Genomic DNA, 20,685 nt, shown 5'->3' on the forward strand with positions numbered 1-20,685 from the left:
CCCCACAGCATTTTCAGGAGTGTTAATCAAGGCTGGGTCTCTAAAGTTGTGCCAGTATCAAATTGAAAAGCAAGCAGAATAAAGTCTGTAGTGCTTTAAAGTTCTCCCAGTGTGGCAATGGCATCTAGGACTTCATCAGCTATTTTTATAGTTCTCCATCTATCCCTTTTAGTGCCTAATCAGAGTGAGTCTCAGTGTGCCCAGCACATTCCTTGTGCTCACTGTTCTTGGACCCACGTTTGAAGTCATGTCCTCCCTAATCTTGTGTTAGGGTCCCTCACCAAGATCTGTGCTCTGAGTTGTGTTACAGAGAGGGCAAGCACACAGCCCTGACTGCTGCATCCAGACAGGGAGCATCTCTTTATTAAGAAATAGCCAGTTGGAATAGATACTTGCCAGTGTCCAGACAAGTCCAAGTCCATGCATGGTTCCTTCCACTCTTGGTGAAACGTTTTTTTAATACAATGAATGATATAATTGTTGACTCATAGAGAAACTGAGAGCTACTGCTGGGAAATGTTCACCTTGCTGCTAATTTTTGTTTTATGAGACTTCTGTTATAATATCTTGATCATCCTATATATAAAAAAATATATATGTATATACATATACCTTTATACCTCTCACAGAATCATAGAACAGTTTAGGTTGAAGGCCTTTAGGATTAACTGTAAACCCAGCACAGCCAAGTCCCCCACTAATATGTATTTAAATTTGTTTGCTTCATTTTAAAAATGTACTGAAGAGGTCTGAAGTAGGTAATAAAGACAACGTGAAGACATAAGCTTTAATTAGTCACTTTATTTTTTACTTGGACTATGTTTCTGAACGCTATGTGAGTCCTACTTTACACAGACACTGGGCCCCTGTCCCTTTCTCTCCCTTCCCCCAGCCCTTTTTCCCTGGCTGTTATGAAGGTTGTAGCATCAAAATTCCAGTCAGGACAGGACTGAGATGACTGCTGCTTTTGGCTGACCTTTATACAAATGCCACAGAATGTAGGCTTCTGCTCAGGAAAATGTAATTTTTTCAAAAATATAAGCAAAGCAGATAAAAAAGCATAACTGAGGTGTTAAATGTAACAATTTGGACATTGGATAGTAAGACTAGACCTGCTTGTACAAACCGGTGCACTTCACGCTCTTTTGGGGATTTCTGTATGCCTTTAGTCACCCTCTGCCAAGCCACAGAGCTCTTGCCTCCCTTTTTTCTTTCTTCTTTTTTTTTTTCCATTCCTCCAAAGTATCTCCTGCGGTGAGAGGAAGAGGTGAGTGAGGTCAGGCAGAATGAAATGAAAATCATGAAAGCTTAATAGACCATAGAGAGGTTCCTTTGAAAGGGTTCCAGTGATGGAATATCAGTTATGGGGAGGAAGACCACAGAGTTGGCAGTGAATGAAAGGAGATCGGGCACATGTGCTGTGGTGTCACAGCCCTGGCCATGGAACTGGGATGTTTCCCTATTAACTCCATAACAAATGTCTCACTCTGACTGCAGTTACTCCCACGGTGCTGTTAGTGCTCCCTGATGCAACACTGTGCTTCAGGATGCATTTTTCTGAGAAGTTCTGAATTCTTTGTTTTGCTTGTAAGCTCAATAGATGAGAACTGAAGTATTGATGAGATTACATAAATTGCATTTTCTTTTTTATCTTCTGTAGCCTCTATCAGTTATCCACTGTAAGGGAAAAGAAATTGTTTTCCTAGATGAGAAGCAACGAAGTTGTATTTTTAAAACATGTAAAAATATGAGGACTTGCAGAAATAGCAAAGAAAACAAAATCCTGAAATGGTTTTAATTGAAAAGAACCTTAAAGATCATCTCATTCCAATTCCCCTCCATGGGCAGGGACACCTTTCACTAGACTGGGCTGTTCAAAGCCCCATCGAACCTTGCCTTGAACATTTCCAGGGATGGGGCATCCACATCAGGTTATTGTCAATATACTTTAGGTTATTATACAGTAATATATTGTATAAGGTTATTATTATTATGTTATAAGGTAATTATACAAACCCCTGACATAAGAGCCCTCAGTGTATATTAAATGGTGTGGCAAATCATCTTACCAGTGTTTTTTTATTTCAGAATAAAGCATTCCTAAAAGCAGGGGCTTTGGTCTGGCTGATTCTCCATCTTACAAAACTTCAAGTCTTGATTGCAGTAGTTAAAATGCTCAGATTTGACGTGTGACTCACTGGATGGCAGTCTGAAATCTGAGTAAACATGAAGGCTGGACTAAATAATAACTGCCCTCTTTCAGCCTTGGCATTTTATGAATCAGTGCTTGCGTGAGTGAAAAGATCTGTGGAAGTGTCAGAATTGATTTAAGGACTTTGGATTTATTTGATGGTGTGGAACTTAGTCCTCTGTGTACTCACAGCTTGCAGAGAAATCACAGTCTGAGCCTACAAGGCTGCCAAAGTGCCTTGAATTTCTGCTCATCTCCAAGTCCATGGATGTGGTAAACTTCAGACCTTCCTTTTACAATGTTAAAATATCCCTATTTTTGTGGTGAGCTTTTGAGTGTGTTTCTACAGCTAAACATTTTGAAGTTTGTCTTTGGGACAGATCACTGTTTTCAGTTGTGCAGTTTGTTACTAGATGCTGCAGGATGTCTCGAAGAATAAGTGTGTATTCTCTTAAGTATTTAAATGACAAAATATTTCATGCAATAAAAATGACCCTGCAGTGCTGCTGTGGATGTACGCCTCAGCTGCAGCCTTTGTCTGCTGACTCCACTGTAATTCAGCACAGTGGTTGTTTCTGTGCAGATGAGCCCACTGTTGTCTGGTGTTTTCAGTCATGTGCCCTTTCAGCTTCATTTTGTATGCCACTGTCATAGGTTTGCTCAACTTTTTTGAGAAGTTCAATAGCTGCTGGGTTCTCAATTTGAAGACCTCTTCCCTTAAACCTTTTGCAGTATTCAGCACTACCAGACTACTGCTTTCCTTAATTTCTTTTCACAGAGCCTTTATTTGTCTATGGACACCTGCCCCCAAAGGCCACAGGCTGAAACCTACTGCTTAAACAGTTGTCAAGTTTCAGGTTGTTGTTTGACTCAGACTGATGTGACAGAGCACGAAATTAATCTTCAGCATTATTTCTTTTTCCTCTGCAGGAGAAATTTGAAGGTTTGTTCCGTGCCTATGATGACTGCGTGACATTCCAGCTGTTCAAAAGCTTCAGGCGTGTGCGGATAAATTTTAGCAGTCCCAAATCAGCTGCTCGTGCCAGAATAGAGCTGCATGAAACACAGTTCAGAGGGAAGAAGTTAAAGTTGTATTTTGCACAGGTAACGAAATCTGGAATCTACTTCTGTGTTACTGCACAATATTTCTATAAAAGCTATACACTAATACTGAATAGAAGTAATAAAGGGTTCTCCTATGCCCAATCTCTCTGATAGAAGATTACTTAAACCTCCTTGTGTTGACTGAGTTGTTTCTGCCCTGAGGGTCTGCTGTAAATTTAAAGACCACTTAGGACTAAAGTTGCTCATTCAATACACAGGTTTATGTGTCTTAGAGGTGATTTACAACACTGGGTGTTGTCTGTGGGTAACTCTCTTAACTAACCATAAGAAAGTGCTAATATAAAGCATCCAAGTGAATAAAAAAAGGTGGGACTGGATTACATATTTGGCTGCAACCCTGAGCTACAGTCAGTCTTCCTCCTCCGTTTTTGTTTTTTTCTTACTGAATGCATGAATTACAAATACTAAATTCTCTAAAAGGAATTTATTGAGTCCAAGTCAAAGCAAGAAGGTAGAGGAAGAAAAACACTCCCAGCCCGGGGCTGTAGGTGATTATATCCATCTCTTGGAACTGTCAGGTGGTGGTTCAGTTTTCCTTGGCCAAGGGAGAGAGAATGTAGATCTCCCACAGCAGCCTGGGCCCCAGGCAGGATAGAGAAAGTTGAGGGAGGTTGAGAACTGAACCACCACCTCTTCTGAATGCAGTTTAATAAATTGATGTGGTCACTGTGGCTTATGAGATACCCACTAGTGTGTATAAGCAATGTAGGTGTGCTTTGAGCTGCCAGGTTGGCCCTTCAGAGCTCTGAGGATAAGGGCTGGCTCACTTGAAGGTATCAAGCAAACCCATAATGTTAAATTATGAGCCTCTTCATTCTGGTCAGAATAGGAGCTGTTTTGAGCCTAGGCAGGAGCAGAACCACAGGAAAATGGGAAGCCACAGCTGTGAAAAAAACAATGTGCTTAACAAGTTAGATGAGCTCAGAAGATCTTACAGCTGGATTTACGTGTTAAGAATCTGCCTCAATCCCATTTTCTATGCCCTGATCTCCTAAATCTGGCTCTGATTTTTTTCTGAAAGGTTTCAAAACCTCCAGTTAAGCAGATCTGAGAATGGTTTCATTGTAACTGTACATTCAAGAGGCGAATTGAAAACTTGGGATAACAAGAAAAAGAAAAACGTGCACAATAGTGATTAATCTCCTTTATCTAAGCTGATTTCCTGCAGAACCATTCTAGTACCTGCACTATGCTCTCCAGTACACATAGTCTTACAAGAGCTTATTAGTCATGTTCAGGGAATGAAGATGTGGAAGCAGCAGTGTCTGGCCTCACTTCCAGACCTACAAGTTCTGGGGAACATGGGGTTGAGAGATTCAGACTTTGCAAAGCCCATTCTGGTACAGCAGGGTGCCATCCCAGGGCCCTGGCATGTTTGCTGTCATGGAAATAGAGTTTATTGCTTCCGTGCTCGAGCTGGTTGTAACCTTGCTCAGGTATGGCTGCACTACAATTCATTCATGTCAAGGCTTCTTTAACATACTAGAAAAAAGCAGGAATTAAAGTAGATAATTTAAGATGGAAATAAAATAAGGACGCTTGATTGCAAATGACTAAGGAACATCACAGATTCCTTTTTCACTTCAACTAAAGAAATAAAATCTGTAGAAACCTTTGTGAAGTTACTTACAAGGCCTTGGTGCAGGAGTTACTCATGTAATGTCACTTTTTATTTAGGCATTTGGACCAGATCACAGCAGTACCTTTACAGCCTCAAAAATCTCTGAACCAGCAGCTGTGGCTACCAAAGCTTTGCATTTATCCTGAGAGAACATATACAAGAGGCACAGACATTGTAGCTTTGCTGATGTCACAGCCCCACACTGTGCATTTACTGCAGAGGCACCATCTGTAAGGCTGAGATGAAATTCATCTCCAGGCTTTCTCTTCTGAGACTGACGCTGAAACCCTGCCTGGGTGGCATTTGGGATGAGAAGGGTATGATTTGAGCAGTCATTCCATTTAGCCATCCTATGGGGATGAAAAGGTGGACACAAACTGGCAATGTGCCCTGGCATCCCAAATATCCTGGGCTGCCTTACCCACAGTGTGACCAGCAGGCTGAGGGACATGACTCTGATCCAGTGAGATCCCACCTGAGGTCCTGTGTCCAGCACTGGGGTCTCAGCCTCAGGAAAGGACCTGTTGGAGTGAGGCCAGAGGAAGCCACAAAGGTGCTCAGAGGGCTGGAGCCTCTCTGCTGTGCAGACAGGCTGGGGGTGTTCAGCCTGGAGAAGAGAAGGCTCCAGGGAAACCTCACTGTGGCTTTTCAGTGCTTAAAGGGGGCTTAAAAGAAAGATGGAAATGGACCTTTTAGCAGGGCCAGTTGCAATAGGACAATATTCATAAATAGTTTTAAACCAAAAGAAGGTTGTTTTAGGCTGGATGTAAGGAACAAATCTTTTACAGTAGGAGTGGTGAAACACTGGCCCAGGTTGCTCAGAGGAGTTGTGGATGTCCCCATCTCTGGAAATATTCAAGGCCAGGCTGGATGGAGTTCTGAGCATGGCAGGAGGGTTGGAGGAGATGACCTTTAAAGATCTCCTCCAACCCAAACCGTTCTGTGATTCTATCCTGTGCTAAACAGTGTCTTTGTTATGCTTTAAAGATTCAGACCTCGGAGACAGATGGAGACAAGCTTCATTTGGCACCACCACAGCCTGCAAAACAGTTTCTCATCTCGCCTCCAGCCTCCCCACCTGTAGGGTGGCAACCAATAGATGATGCAACACCTGTCATTAACTACGACCTCCTTTACGCAGTTTCTAAGCTTGGGCCAGGTAAGCTTGTGGTCCTTGGGTGAAAACATGTCAGGAAAAGCAGACAAGAAATACCAGTGTAGATAATAACTGTAGAGGGAGTTGGCATAGAACTGGAAGTTGCATTAAAATTTGGATTTCAGTTGATAGATGTCACCTGGTTCTTTCCTTTGCCATGTGTAGGCACAGAATTGTGTGTTATCTGCAGCTTGTGAGAGTTGATCAAAGCTTTGCTTACACCATTTATTGTGCTGGGGTTTGTGCCTAGATGAGACAGCTGATGGTTTAGGTGGGGACTGGACAAATGTTTGGCTATGGATGTGAGGAGGTTTTGCTGTACACGACATGTGCTCAGTACTGCATTCCAAGGTGAAGATTTCTCACTTGAAAAAGTGCACCTCCACTGGAGTAGAGAATCTCTCATGTTATTTGTTGAGAGAGGGCTACTGTTGCTCAGTCCCAGTGGGATTGCTCTGTTGGAATGCTCATTTCCTGCTGAGAACTATGCAGGAGGAATGGGGTAAGTTGTAGCCTCCGTTAGCACAGAATAAATGTCAATGGATAATGCATCCAGGCTTTTTTCTGCCTTGGATTTTCAAGCAATGCTTTCCCTTGGAAAATGCTCATCTGAAGAAACCAAAACTTTACATAGGAGAGGGTTACTTTTGATTTAATTAAGTCATCTTTACAAATAGTTTTCTTTCAAAGCTGTTAAAGCATCCTGTTTTAGAACTTTCTAAATGAGAAAGGTTCCAGTTTCAGGTCTAAGCAGTATCATTTACAAATTAATCTAATTTACATTCATTAGCCCCAAGGAAAAAATAGCCTATTAAATTATCTTCATACCGAAATAAAACATTTCAGATCCAATCTAATAACAATTGTGGGGGTGAGCTCATGAAAATTTAGCAGTTTATTTTTGAAATTCTTGTGGGATGAGAGAATTATTTTCTCCCCAGCTGTACTGGGAATGCTGCTTGCTTGCTCTGAGAACAGCTTCCAGTTGCAGACATCATTGGGGCTTTTGTGCAACTGCACCAAAGGAACTCAGAGCTGGAGTGCATAGGGTGCAGAAGATGTTTCATGATTCACAAGGTTTGCAGGATTATCTCCTATCTTTTTCACAAGGGATCTCTCACAAGAGGAATATATATCAGGAGATTCCTATGATTTGTTCCCCTTCAGCAGGAAAGCCCTTAGAAAAAGGCAGTCAGGTGGAAGACTTCATACAGTATTGCATATTATTATTTCCAGGAGTGATACTTTGCTTCTAAAATGCTGAATAAAAGAAAAACCAAAACCCTCCTTTGTTTTCCCTTTGATGCAGCAGTGTTATAAATGGAAACATGTAAACGAATTCCCGAGCTAGCTGGGTAATAAATCAATTCCTGTTCTGGAGCAGTGGAATGTGAAATATCACTCATTGTCCCACACTGTGGGACAGCTTTCCGTGAAGGTCAATTTAAGGAGCCTGCAGGGAGCAATATGAAAAGCCATTGTGTGCTCTCTTCTTTCTATTTTTAGCACTTGTTAGAGGGATCAATTTTAGTTAACTGCAGCGGCGGGTTTAAAATAGTGTTGCTGTTCTCAGTTGTACATTTACTATGTTTAGAATTCCATTGAAAAACAAATCCCACTAACACTCGTTTCTCAGTATTGCAGCATTAAAACACTGCTGGACGTCAAACAGCATTGGTAGCCTCAGAGAAGAGATTTTTTAAATTCAAAAACACAATTTAAAAATGTAACTACGGCTTATCAGCTGTCGTAAAATACTCACTTGGCACAGTTGTTTACAGAGCTGAGAATGTTAGAATCTGACTTCCATGTCTCTAACTTGAGAGGAATCTTTGCTGTATTAAATGCAGTGAAATCAACATCTGAGGACCAGGAAAACTCAGTAGCGCTTCTAAATAGTAAACAGTGTCTTTGTATGACCTCAGCTTAAGATGAGTTTTATTGTCCTACTTCACTGGGAATGCAAGATGTACCAGTTGGACACAGACCTATGCTCCTTTCCCTGACTCCAGGTCGTCTCCTGTCACAGTGTGGTGCCATAATCATCATAGCCACAAAATCAGAGACCAAAACTGTCCCTGGGTGCAAAATGTTGAGAGATTTGCTCCAGAGTGTAATGAATATGCTGGAAGCGAGTTAACAGATTTGCCATGTGCCAGCAGTTTTGGGACAGATGTTTTAGCTGCAGCAGTGACAGGCTGGCATCTTGGAGATCTAATGGAACAGATTTCTTTCTGTGCTCAAAAGGAAGCTGATTTTGCTCCCTTCACATGGAATTGAGATTGGTGAAGGTGCATTTACACCTTAGGGAAGATCGTGGCATATTTAATTAAGTTCCTGGATGATTGATGTATATTCTCACTTTCTGCAGATGCAGAAATTAGGCTTTTAAATGAGGCATGAACAGAGTGCTGTAGGTCAGTCAGAGCCAGGAACCGTGACTGTGCCTGGTGCTGACCACCAGCCTACAATCTTTTCAATATATTGCAAATAAAGGAGTGCAGTTGTTAATCAGTTCGATGGAAAACATCTCCACTGTCAAGACAACTTCCAGTAGTTTGATATGCTGATGAAGATGTGAAGACATCAGGGCCTGGACTAGAGCACAGCTTGGTAGGTTGCAGGCATTACTGTTGGAAAAAGCTAGCTCCAGGTTAGGCCAGGTGAGGATACAACCTGGACCTGACAGGCAAACAGCCACCTCACCGTGCAAACATGCTTTATATGAGAAACATCTGCAAGGTAGAGGGAGAGGGAGTCTCCAGGTCCAGGCTGTATCTACAGAAGAGCTGCTCTTCTCAAAGGACGGGCAGCTCTTTGCCATTTATTAGTACCGTGATTAGCAAACTATCCTCTTGGCACTGGAACATGCCCTGTCTTTTCTGGAAAGCAGTCCCTCCCTCTCCCTATCCACTCCCCAGTCTGCCTATATCTGCTGTCCTTCCCGCTGCCTCTTTCTTCACAACAATTGTCCTGTACCCCCTCATTTCTAACTCTCCACTCCAGAGTGCCTTTCCCCAGGATCCCAGGTGCCACCCTGACTTCCCCTTGCCAGCCTCAACCCCTGCTGCCTGCACTGTGGTTGCCCAGAGAAATTGCTTTTCTCCCGTGGGTTTGATTCACAGATCACAGCTGCACTGATGGGATCTGCACTGTACAATAACACCCAGCACAGGTCGGGGTGCTGAGCACTTTACTTGCTCCATGCACTCTCTGTTGCAGTTTTGCACTCTGTCAGTAGCCACTTGCCTACACAGCTTCAGGCACTGTTGGAAAATCAGTGCAAGGCACTATCTCCAGCAGTCAACAGAGACAAGTCTGCACCAGTTGCACTCCTCTCCGTGTTACACAGTCCCTTATCAGCATTCCAGCAGGCTTTGCACCTCAGGCTACGCTCCAGGTCTTGTACAATACTTTTTTCACATTATGAAAGCACCGTTCTGAAGTGTCAGACATGGTGGCTTTTGAGTCCACAGTGGTGGCTCTTGGGACACAGAGGAGATCTGGCTGCTGCCTGTGCCACTTGGCTGTTGGGTCTGGGCTCTATTTTTGTTTCTGAGCAATTCAGAAGTAGCTGTTCCTGCCATGCTCTAGCTGGGCTTCCAGAGCACCTGCCCCTGCTCTGCCCTGGCTTTGGCTCACCCTTCCCTAGGGAAGGGGACAACAGGTGAGAGCAGGACCTTGCCCAGGAAATGCTGTACACAGGGATTTCAAACCATCTCACAAGGCAGATTTTCTGTGCCCAAGTGTTTTCAAATTCTGATGTTTGTCATCACTGATTCAAAGGAAATCCTAAATACTTCATATGACTCTAGGGAGGATTAAAAGGGGATGGAGGGGCAAACAAATGGTGATAGACAAAACTTTGCATCTCTGTCCTTCCTCTCTCTGCTGTTCTGTGGCTGCTTTTGCCCTTCATTTCTCTACTAGGGGCAGGGTAAGGAGAGCTGCTGGATGGAGAAAATGTTTCCTTCGGTTAGGAGAGGAGGGTGCCCAGCTCCTGCAACGTCAGTAATGGGCTTCCAGGGAGCAGCTTCTGCTTTGCTATGGCAGATCCGTGCTGTAGAGGTGTTTTATGGTGGTATTTTGTGGGATGGGCTGTAGCTCTTCTGTCTTCATGCACCTATACAAAGGACCTCCTGTTATTTGCATCCTGTTAAGTGGAAGGTATTTTCATGATGCTAATGCCACATTTACATGGAATGGGCAGCTCTGAACTCATTAACCTTTGCTCATGAGTCTGAATTAGGGATGAAGTAGCTACACGTTATCATTAGCATTTGTTCATTATTCTTTATGTATATGAACATGGTCTTTGCTGGACAAAAGGGCCCTGTTAGACAGGAACTGCAGCATCAACAAAAGGTCACAGTACTGACTCACAAAGGGATAGAAAATTTTACCCCATTATTTTTAATTCTGAAATATCATAAGTTGCTTCTGCACTCATCTTTCTTGCGTCACCCAAGGCTGTGGGTTTACTCCTGGGTCGAGTGGTAACAAAAGGTTGGGTCCAGTGACATAAAAGCAGCTGTGCTCATTGTTAAGGGAGGAAACTTCAAATTCTTAGTTTTTATTAAACAAAGTAAATGGTTAGAGAGGAACATCACTGCTGTTTCCAGGGGCTTATCAGAAAGATATTTTTGACAAACCTCTATAGTGGACATGCCACAGCTGAATTCCTCCCTAAAGGGCAGAGTGTATTTGATAAATGTGATGATCATTTTCTGAGTAAATTTATGTGAGTTGTCACTGTTAGCTTATGTGAAGGTTTAAATTTATTAGTACAGGATAAAGATAGGCCAAAGACAGCTGGAGGAAAAAGACCACTATCCCCAAGGATCCTTTGGCTTAGCTAGCCTGTAAGAATTCTCCAGGCAAGCAGGAGAAGCAGGAACATGGATGAGTGTAGGGCCTGAGAACACAGAGGAGGTCATGTCAGAGACAGCTGAATTAGGTCACTGCACAAATGCTTTGGTGACATTACAGAAATTGGTGAGTCTTACCTATGTTAACTTGCTACTCATAGCTTGGGACAACCTGGGTCTTGTAAACAAAACTCCAGTGACTCAACCATTACTTCAGTAGCTGAACTGTTGCAGACTTAGCTCATTATTTTTTTTTTTTATGCTGGAAGTGGTGTTTAAGAGAAAAGAAGAAAACATAGACAAACAACAGAAGGGAAGGACTAATCTGACTGCATCTACGGATTTTTATTTTGTGCTTATCATCTTAGTGTTTTCCACAAAACAGCAACTATGTTTAGAACAAGACAGAGATGTACAAAAGTCCCAGAGTTATTGTTGTCCTGTTCTTAACTCAGCCATGAAAAGGTTTTGTGCTGTTTGAGTACAGAACAGAGTCTGCAGCTCATTTATGTTCAGAAATAACTGTATGCCTTAAAAACCTAATGTATGAGTGCATTACATTTTGGTTTGCAAAGTGACATTAATTGCTGCTGCAGTTACTCGTGCCAGAGGCATCTGAATATTTTTCCTTGCATCTGTACTTTTTTCCACTGTTCTTTTTCAGCGGAAAGAGTCCTTCTGGGAGGGATTTGAGCAGTAAAAGAATGTGGCATTTGAACTGGGATTATTACCTTTCGGGAGGGCAGTGGATGTGATTTCCTGGGTGGTGCTGGTGTAGGAGGACAGGCCGGCGCTGCGTGTGCCGGCGCTGCGGAGCTGCCCGTGGTGACAGTGACCAATGCAGCCCTCGGTGCTGCCTGGCGGCATTGACGTCAGCCCAGAGCTGAGAAATTAGCTGAGGCCCGCAGGGAAAATGGGCAAAGAAAAACCATATAATTCCTCAATGCAGCACAACCAAGCTATTTCTCTTTTTATATTTTAGCCTATCAGCAAGACCTGTAATGCTTTGCTCGATTTGGATTCAGAGGAAAGGTTGCCAAAAATAGAGCAGTTAAATGTCAACATTAATGGTATCACAGCAGTAAAATATTTCTCACAGCAAGATGCCTCACTTATAGCTATTATTCACTAGTTGCCTCCTTGCTTTTAGGCAGAAATACAGTGTGTCCTCTAGTCTCAAGCCACCCAGGCTTATTTGGACCAGGAATTTGTGAGCACAAACAGCATGTGAGCACAGTCCCAGAGCTGCATGTGCTAATGCAGGGCCAAACCTGCAACCCCTTCCTCACATGAATTTCTCTGCCACAAAGTGGCTAACAAATGAAACTCCAGATTAGTACCACAAGGAAGCCACAAGTGTTTTGAGGCAGGGACTGCCATTTGCTCCCCTGGTACAACACCTGGCACTGTTGGGTTCTGCCAGTGGTGCAGCATTTAGGAGCCACTGCACCACAAACAGAGGCCAGCTGGGTATGCTGGGGCCTCACTTTCCTCATCTCAGAAGATTTTGCAGGCAATGTTTTTTTCTTAAAAGTCTTAAATTAATTCCTTGCAATTTAGTAATCAATGCCTACTTGTATCTCATGTATAATCCAGAATACATGTAGTGCCAGCAGGCTGAATTCAGGACTGAAAGTCCTTTATCTGATCCTTTGTTTGCTTGTGGACTTTTGCAGGTAACCACTCAAGCTCATATGGGCTATTCGCTTAAGAGTTGGACTTGATGATCCTTGTGGGTCCTTTCCAATTCAGAGTATTTGCTGGGGAAAAAAAAAAAAAAAAGCCATGTTCATCTTCCTCAGAGGAGTGTACTGTGTTGAAACTTAAATAAGGAATGTGGATAGTTAGAAAATATCATGTACTATTTAGGCACTCAGCCTGCTCTATATATCTGTTTATTTATAGCATTTATATTCTGCTCTATAATCTCATCTGTAGAGACAAAATTTGTTACAGCTTCAGCTAAAGAGCTTTGAAACTCAAAATCCATCTGGAGCAGAGATAGGAGGTTTTTTTATTTGTGGAGAAATTAGATTAAGTATTGAAATCTGTCTGAGAGCAACAATTGGGCTTTAAATGGGACTGAAGGAAAGCAACAGCAAAAATAAAGATCAACCCCAACCCAACAGGTGTGAAATGACTTCAGACAAAAGGTTGGATAGATTGGGTTCCAGTTCATCTTTTTAACCGTGAACTTCTATGTTCTTTCTCCTTCCTCTGCCTAATTTGAGGGGTTTATTTCAGTGCTATTTGCCACCCATATTGGTGCCAAAACTCATTATAGACACGAGGATGTGTGTGTTTTATTATCCTTACAGTCCTGTGATCAAACTGCCTCCCAGGCAGGATCCCCAGCATGTGTTGTGGCAGCTGACAGAGTCCAGCCGTGCTGGTGCTTACCTGTACTTAGGAGCAGCACACACTCAGCTCCCTGCCCAGGTGTGGAGTATTCTGCAGTCCACCAGGAGTGCCACGGGCTGTGTTGCTACTCAGATTGCCATCTTTTGACGTGATTGTTTTTCTCTGCTTCCAGGAGAGAAATACGAGCTGCACGCAGGAACAGAGTCCACTCCCAGTGTGGTAGTGCACGTTTGTGACAGCGACATGGAAGAAGACGAGGACCCAAAGAATTCTCCAAAGCCAAAAATCATTCAAACTCGACGCCCCGGTGTGCCGCCGCCTGTATCTAACTGAGCCTCTCCGGCAGAAGCAGCACTTCTCTCTCCTCCAGCACAGCTCTTGATTTTTGTTTGCTTTGTTCTGTTGAAAGGCTGCCCTTGCCTTCTGAGCACCGGGACATTAAGGTCATTGAAACCCCTTCACAGTAATCAAGCTTCTGTAATAAAAGGGCTAGGAAAAAGGTCTTTGTACTTGTAACCATATCACACACCAACTAATAGATCTAGCTGGAAAGGACAAAACAAGGCTGAGGAAACAAGGGAGGGTTTCAGTCTGAGGATCTTTTCACAGCTATAATTTGCATGCTGAAACACCACTACCAGAGAGATGTTCGGGTGGGAATTAGGCCAATGTTAGGCTCAAACTCCCAGGATTGCTACTGCCCTTTATGAAGCAGCCTGCTCCTCTGCCCTCCTCACTTCCCAACAGACTTTAGTCTTTTCTCTTTTCCCTTTTTTTTAACGGGGGTAGATGTGTTGTTTTTACTCCACTAGCAACTTGGTGGCCTTTACACCCCCTGGAATTTTCTGTAAGGAATACTATGTTTGCAACATTTTCAGAAACAACAGAAAACAACCCTGTTCCAGCAAAAGCTGTAGAGAACAGTGGTCTGAAATGGTGGCAGGGATGTGAGATGGAGCTCTCTGGGCTTAAGGGAGAGGCAGCAGCTGCTGGGGGGTCTGATCAGTCCTTCTCTGTGGGGAGAAGGGAGCAAGAGTATCAATAGGATTGTATTTTATCTTCTGTCAGGGGATGAGTGGTGCTTCTCTCTGGGTCTGAGGAAGAAGAGCTGACTGACTGCTCATGTAAGATGGGATTCCTTGCTCTCTGTCATAGCTGTAGTTCCAGTAACATTACAGGCTGAATGCTTTCCTAGTGGTGTGGTGAATAGCCCTGAAATTGTCAGTAATTACTTGCACATCTCTAATATTCAGCCCTTTCCCCTTCCCACATCCTATGCTTCAAAACCCTTTTTGAGCTGTTTGCAGTTTGGGTTTGTGGAGGTGAGCAGAGGTTAGTTGAAAATTTTTTGTTTTGTTTCGTTTTTTTCTCTTTTTTTTAGGCCAAAGAAAACAGGACCATAATTACACACTTGAAATTAGACTGCATGCAACTAAACCCCCTTTTTTCACCCCATCCTGCATGTTTCTTTCACTTGCAATATATACTGGGTTACAAAAACTGTTCTGTGTTTGCATCATGGCTGACAGCAGACAGATCCTGGATTCCCTGTCTGGCAGACCTTCCATGATGATTTATTTTTTTAATGCATACTTGTCATTTTGAGAACATATTTTCTAGACATTTGAGCTCAGATTTTGCATATATTTAAGCATGCGCTTAATTTATGCACATGAGTAGTTCCACTGAAATTAATACTGCAGAAACTGAGCGTATGTGTAAGGTATGGTGGGATTTTTAAGCTAATTAGCTGCAGCTGTACTCCCCAAAGTGACTATAAAATGGCACAGCGAGCCTTCCATGGTTTAAAATCCTTTACAGCTTAAAATAAACAAATACATCTTGGAAGCTTATTCTAGGATCTGAAAAGTCAGCTTAGGTTCTGTAATCAAGATTTTTGTCATAAAACCTAATGATCTGGTTTCTGAGGGAGGGTTCCATCACACCCTTAATTAACAGTGATACTACAGGGCTTCAGCAGAGTCAGGTCCCCCTTGCAGGGGTCTTGGCTTGGTGGCACTTCCAGGACAAAGGTGTGTTGCTCTGTCAGTGAGGACAGGAGATGGCATTCCCAAAGTGCATGGTGAGAACATCTGGAAATGAGGACTTGTCATTCTCAAATAATTCAGCCTCCGAGCACCACACCCCCCCAGGTATTCCTGATGAGATGTAGTTCTTTACTCAGCACTCAGTGCATTTCTATACTGTGATAATTGTTACTGCATTATGGGCATCGTTGTGTGCGTGTTACATGGATCGAATACTGCTCATTAAATACAGCAGAGACTGAACAGAAAAAGGGGCTTTAGTATCTTTGTGGTATCTCTGTAAAGTTTCCTTAAAGTAACTCCTTAGACGTGCCACTTCAATTATTTTTGAGTAATACATTTAAACTTGGTTTAAGGAAACAAATTGTCACTCACAGGCCTAGGAATGTATCCTGTTGAAAACACCTTCTTAGGCCTCAAAATATATTTCAAGAGTAATGCCACTGTTTTTTTTCGGCCCAGTGCCGATGTCCATGGGGTTTAGTTTAGCCCAGTATAAACAGGGACAGTAAGATTTAAACATGTAAACGATCAGATATCATTGCTAATGGAGTTTTTTACAGGCAAGACCGTAGGAGGCCAAATCTTGTCCCTGTATCCATGTCCTCAAACTTTGGAGAGACATGGTTCTGAACTAAATACTTTGGCCTCAAAGGATGTAAAACTACATTGCAGATTAAAGCACTGGACCTTAAATGTTCTTTCCTCAAAGTGCATTTTCAAACATTTAAAATGAGTCCCTGTTCAGTGACTACTCTGTAAAGCTGTGTGGTACTACCCAGGAGGCACCAGACATGGCTCATTGCTTGAAGCACTGAAATAGAAACACAATTACAAACCTGGAAATTCAAAGCAGCCTCTATGGTCAAAGCTTATATATCACATGTATGTGATAAAATAATGGTCATCATTAAAAAAAAAAAAAAGTGTTTCATGTATTATGAAATAATGTCCCTATAATCAAATATCAGCACTTGTGACTCTTGAGAGAAGGTAGTATTTCACTAAAGGCTGGTTCTTGCCTGACATGGAAAGAATACTTATTTCAAAAAATGCTATCTGGAAGGGGAATTGTCTTATTCAGTAAATCACAGGCAGAGCCCCATCTCATTTGAGTGGGAATTTTCTGTAGCTTTTCTGAGGTCAGCTGCTCTGACTTGCACTTCTCACAGGGTGTCAGGGGTTCTCTCCTGCTGGAGCCCTGGAAGAATGGAGCCTCAGTGTTACACTGTGGCTCCTGGGGCACAGTGGCACAGCCCACATCCTTTTAATTTCCTCCCCAAAGCAGGAGCTTGAGGGAGCGGCTGGAGGGGATGCCATGGGGCCTCTGATGGGTGGACGTGGCTCCTGCTGCTCTTTGGAAATTAAAAGAAGGAAATCAGCGGAGTACAGCTGCTGTTTCTGTTGCCTGCTGCCTGCTTGTCCTTTCTGACCTCTTCAGAAATGAAACTGACATTTTAATGACTTCCTCACTACAGTTTAAAGCATGAAAACATTTCCAGTGCATGGAGAAAGAGTATTTTGGAATCTGCTCTTTTGGAACAAAACAAGTAATTTCTGTGGCCTTGATTTTTGTAATTAAGACAAAGTGTGCAAATTCCCCCCTTCCTAACACACACAAATACACTCCAGTAAACTTTGTTTTCAGCCAAGAAAATATGGCAAGAGCATCCTTTCCTCAACCATAGCAAGACCACAGCCATAGTTACTGTAAAGTGTTTTAGGTTATAAAAATTCTCCCCATGCATAAATTTTGTAGCACTAATTTGATCCTAAATTAGGTGAGAGGGATGGGTTGGTTTTATTTTGGTCTTCCCCCACTTTTGTCCCATTCAGCAGCACTGTAAAAGCTTTCAGCTTTTACAAAAATACAGATTATTGTTTGTATTGAGGAATGGACTGAACTCCTGGCAGAATGCGATTCCAGTGGATTGTCTGAGCACTGTCACAGATGCCATGAGCATTTCCACTGTATTGTACATAACTTTTGAAATATTCTATTTAGTCATATTTTATAGGAGTATTAAAAAGCTACTGGCTAATTAATCACTTTTACACTTGTATAATTCAGAGCTTAGTTTAAAATAATAAATATGGCAAACAGTATTTTTGTGTTCTGCTTGCACTGGCATTTGGAAAAGCAACATTTAAAGAGTTAAACTATATCAATAAACTGAGTAGTGTGGTGTGTACCCCTGGTAGAACTGAAAATGCTTAAACGTGTGACATAGGCCAAACTGTATCAGTAGCAATTAAGGGGAGAGCAGCCTTCTTGCTGGCAGAATATGCCATGTTCCATTTTAAGCCGCTGCAGTTTCACAGTCATGTGAACTTACTCTGGTTTGCTGTGGATTTGGCTCGGTGTACACAAAAAAAGCTGCAGTGCAGTCCCTGGTGAGCAAAGCTCGGCACATCCCAGACCCCTGATGTGCCTCTCACTGTGCTTTTATAATCATGGGTGATGCTGTGGCCATGAGTGCTTGGACAAGGAACATGGCATCCAGCTGCCAGCCAGGCTGGGGTAAGAGTTCTGTTAAGATTGATTATTATAAAAATTGAAACTGATTGTTGTCTCTTGCATCAGTTTGTGCTGAGTCTTGCAAAGGACTGGAAACTGGGAGATGAGTTTGCTGATAACTGTCCTGTGAAATTCTGGATTTGAAAAAATTATTTGTTTTTCTGTGTGCCTGGCATAAAAAACTTCCTTCCTGAAAGGATGATTGTTCATGAAAATTAGATCTACTTAAGAAGTCTCACTGGAGAAGTAAACTCAGCTCTTTAATTCCTTTGGAAAGGACAGGCCTTAACCTCTGTGTTTTAATTAGAAAAACTAGTAATAGTGAACTACTTCTGGGGTTCTTTTCACCTCTTTTTAGAGGTGAAAGGCAGGAGGCCTAGTTTGTTCTTCACTTTGAGCCCCAGAAGAGCTTCCCCCACCACAGTGAGTTTCTTCATCCACCCAGCTGAAATGCTGTATTTGCAACATGCTGGCTCTTCCATCGTGCTTGGCACTGGACACAGCACTGGGAAATGAGCTTCAGGGCTTCAGCTGTGGATGCTAGAGAGCTGTGTGTCCCAGAGGATCAGACTGATCACAGTCACAGCGCTTTCAAATATTCTAAAGAATATTCACTGAATTTATTTTTGGTCCTCCTTTAGTGGCAAACACTTCAGCACTAAACTTTTTGCCATTTCAGGCTTTCTCTCACATACCAGTGTGAATGTAAGACCTTTGCATTTCCTTGATTCCCTTTTGCCTAAGAAATCACTTTTAGTTCTGGTTTATCGAAAAGCAAAACCAGGTATGGATTAAAGTCCCAGTCAGACCCTCATTAGTACTCAGCATCATGCAGTGCTCTTGAATAATGAGTTATACTAGCAAAAACCAAAACACTGCTTTTCCTAGTTTAACCCATCTTCCGGGGGAGTACAGCAGCTTTCAATAGTCTAGGCTTCTCTTAAAAAGAGATGTTTTTATAACAGTAGCTGTGCTCTTTTTTGAATACATATAGACTGCAGCATCCAGGGTTAAAGAACAAGGGAGGAAGTGTTGTAAAAGCTCTTTCCCACAGGACTGTTTGAAGTGTGGAGTATATTTGCTTTGGCTTGGAGGGGAGAGAAGCCAGCACTGTTAGAGGCAGAACAGCAGCAGCACTCTGGATGGAAGGGCAGGAACCCTGAAAGCCCCTACTGCTCAGAAATGCTCAGAAAGCTTAAAAAAAAACCAGCCTGAATTCTCTCTCCTCTTCTGTCAGTTTGTTCAGTAACTGCACAGATTCTGGGGCTGCAGCAAGAGTGATCTTAATTTAGGATTGTGTCCTGATGCCGCAGTTACAAAACTTGAATAGGGACCTTTGTTAGGGAGATTCTTGCTGGAGTAAGGCTGGGAAAGCTGTGAAGTGTGAGCAGCCTTGAAGTTAATGAAAAATGAAGATACTCAGAACCTTAAAACAACTTAAGGATTCAGATCCATGTACCCTAGAGCTGTATTAAGGGCCCATTTGAATTCAGGGGCTTCCTCACTCACAACATTAAGAGTATCCAGAAAGAAGGATTAAACTTCTCTATTATTCTCACCAGGAAATCAGCCTTCTTTTAACAAATTATTGTAACTGATCATATATCTAGTGCAAGAAAGTTGTGTCTACATTAGTGTCACACAGATGTGTTCTCTTCATGGTTGGGTTATTGAAGGTAAATGTTTTGAATCCATTTTAGAGCGGAGTTCTTGTACAGATTTCTGACAGAAATGCCATCTGTAAGGACTGGTGGATCCTTAAGTGTCAGTTTGGCAAGTTGTCCTACTGTGGGTAGCTGCAGAAATATTTCGTGTATGTTGTTGTAGATTTAAAAGCATTGCTCATGGTTTCATTTGAGTGTCTGCATTTCTGACACGGATGTGACATATCTGTATATATTATAAATCAATACTATTTTTAACCACATATTTTGTACAAATATTCACATTAGCTCTGTACTTCAATGAAAATCTATTATGGTATTAAACATTTTGGTGGAATTAGCAAACTCCTTGTCCGTGCTTTACTTTCATTTGATATGAGTGTTAAGCAGCTGAGCCATTTCTGGCATCCAAGGCAAATATCATTTCCAGCTATTCGTGTCGTTCCTTAAATCCAGGTGCACCTGTACCCTCTAGTGACTGATCCCGGCCACTGCAGAGGCAGCTCCCAACACCTCCGGATCCGAGAGAGAGCCCAAAATCAAATCTGAACCAACAGTAAATGTGAGCAGTTTTTTCTAGCTAATGAGTAACAAAGAGCGTGGGACAGCACTTTGCTGTTGACGGACAACCAGCAAGAGATTTCAATACACATAGGTGGAGTTTTGTAACAACCTTTTCCTTTCTTCCCTTTGCCCAAAGTTTCCGGTGGGGTTCACAGCCAGGAATCAGATTATGAACTTTGTCCTACAAGTGCAGAACAGCCACATCCACACACGTTCTACCAGGCACTGCAGCAATGTGATTCTCCAGGCTTGGACTAGCTCAGCCTCACACCTGTAAGAGGACAGCGGTAGTGAAGGAGAGGAAAAAAGACATCAAGAAAACAATTAGAAGAGCCTTGTCCCCTAGTACAGTCCCTGGTGGTAGGGTGAAGGGGAGAAACGTATCGCATATATGAATATGAACATGAATATAAACATAAATATAAATACAAATATATATATATTCATTCACTAGATAGTGCTTGTGTGTATACACATATATATATATATATTCACCAGACAGGCAATGTCAGCTATAAACTGATTAATAGGCATCATGTTTGATTCTGTGATTCTATATGGTTAGACTT

The 20,685-nt window shown here is 42.4% G+C and overlaps 1 protein-coding gene and 1 long non-coding RNA gene across 4 annotated transcripts in view; one reads left to right on the forward strand and one right to left on the reverse strand.

Annotated features, from left to right (window-relative positions):
- Positions 1-19,897, forward strand: part of RCAN2 (regulator of calcineurin 2) — an 83,450-nt gene extending 63,553 nt beyond the window's left edge. For all 3 annotated transcript variants that reach the window (XM_014872939.2, XM_014872937.2, XM_014872941.2), the window contains 3 exons: positions 3,122-3,295; positions 5,925-6,096; positions 13,495-19,897. In XM_014872939.2, coding sequence (XP_014728425.2) covers positions 3,122-3,295; positions 5,925-6,096; positions 13,495-13,655 — 507 coding nt within the window. In that variant the 3' untranslated portion in view covers positions 13,656-19,897. The remainder of the gene's footprint in view (positions 1-3,121; positions 3,296-5,924; positions 6,097-13,494) is intronic.
- LOC148224533 (uncharacterized) lies at positions 787-3,244 on the reverse strand. Its single transcript, XR_015802756.1, has 2 exons — positions 2,070-3,244; positions 787-1,249 (listed from the first exon to the last, which is right to left on the reverse strand). It is a non-coding gene; the product is annotated as an uncharacterized LOC148224533 (long non-coding RNA).
- Positions 19,898-20,685: the final 788 nt, after the last annotated feature.

This window comes from Sturnus vulgaris, chromosome 3 (genome assembly GCF_052056855.1).
Source record: "Sturnus vulgaris isolate bStuVul1 chromosome 3, bStuVul1.hap1, whole genome shotgun sequence".
In the NCBI taxonomy this organism is placed as follows: domain Eukaryota; kingdom Metazoa; phylum Chordata; class Aves; order Passeriformes; family Sturnidae; genus Sturnus; species Sturnus vulgaris.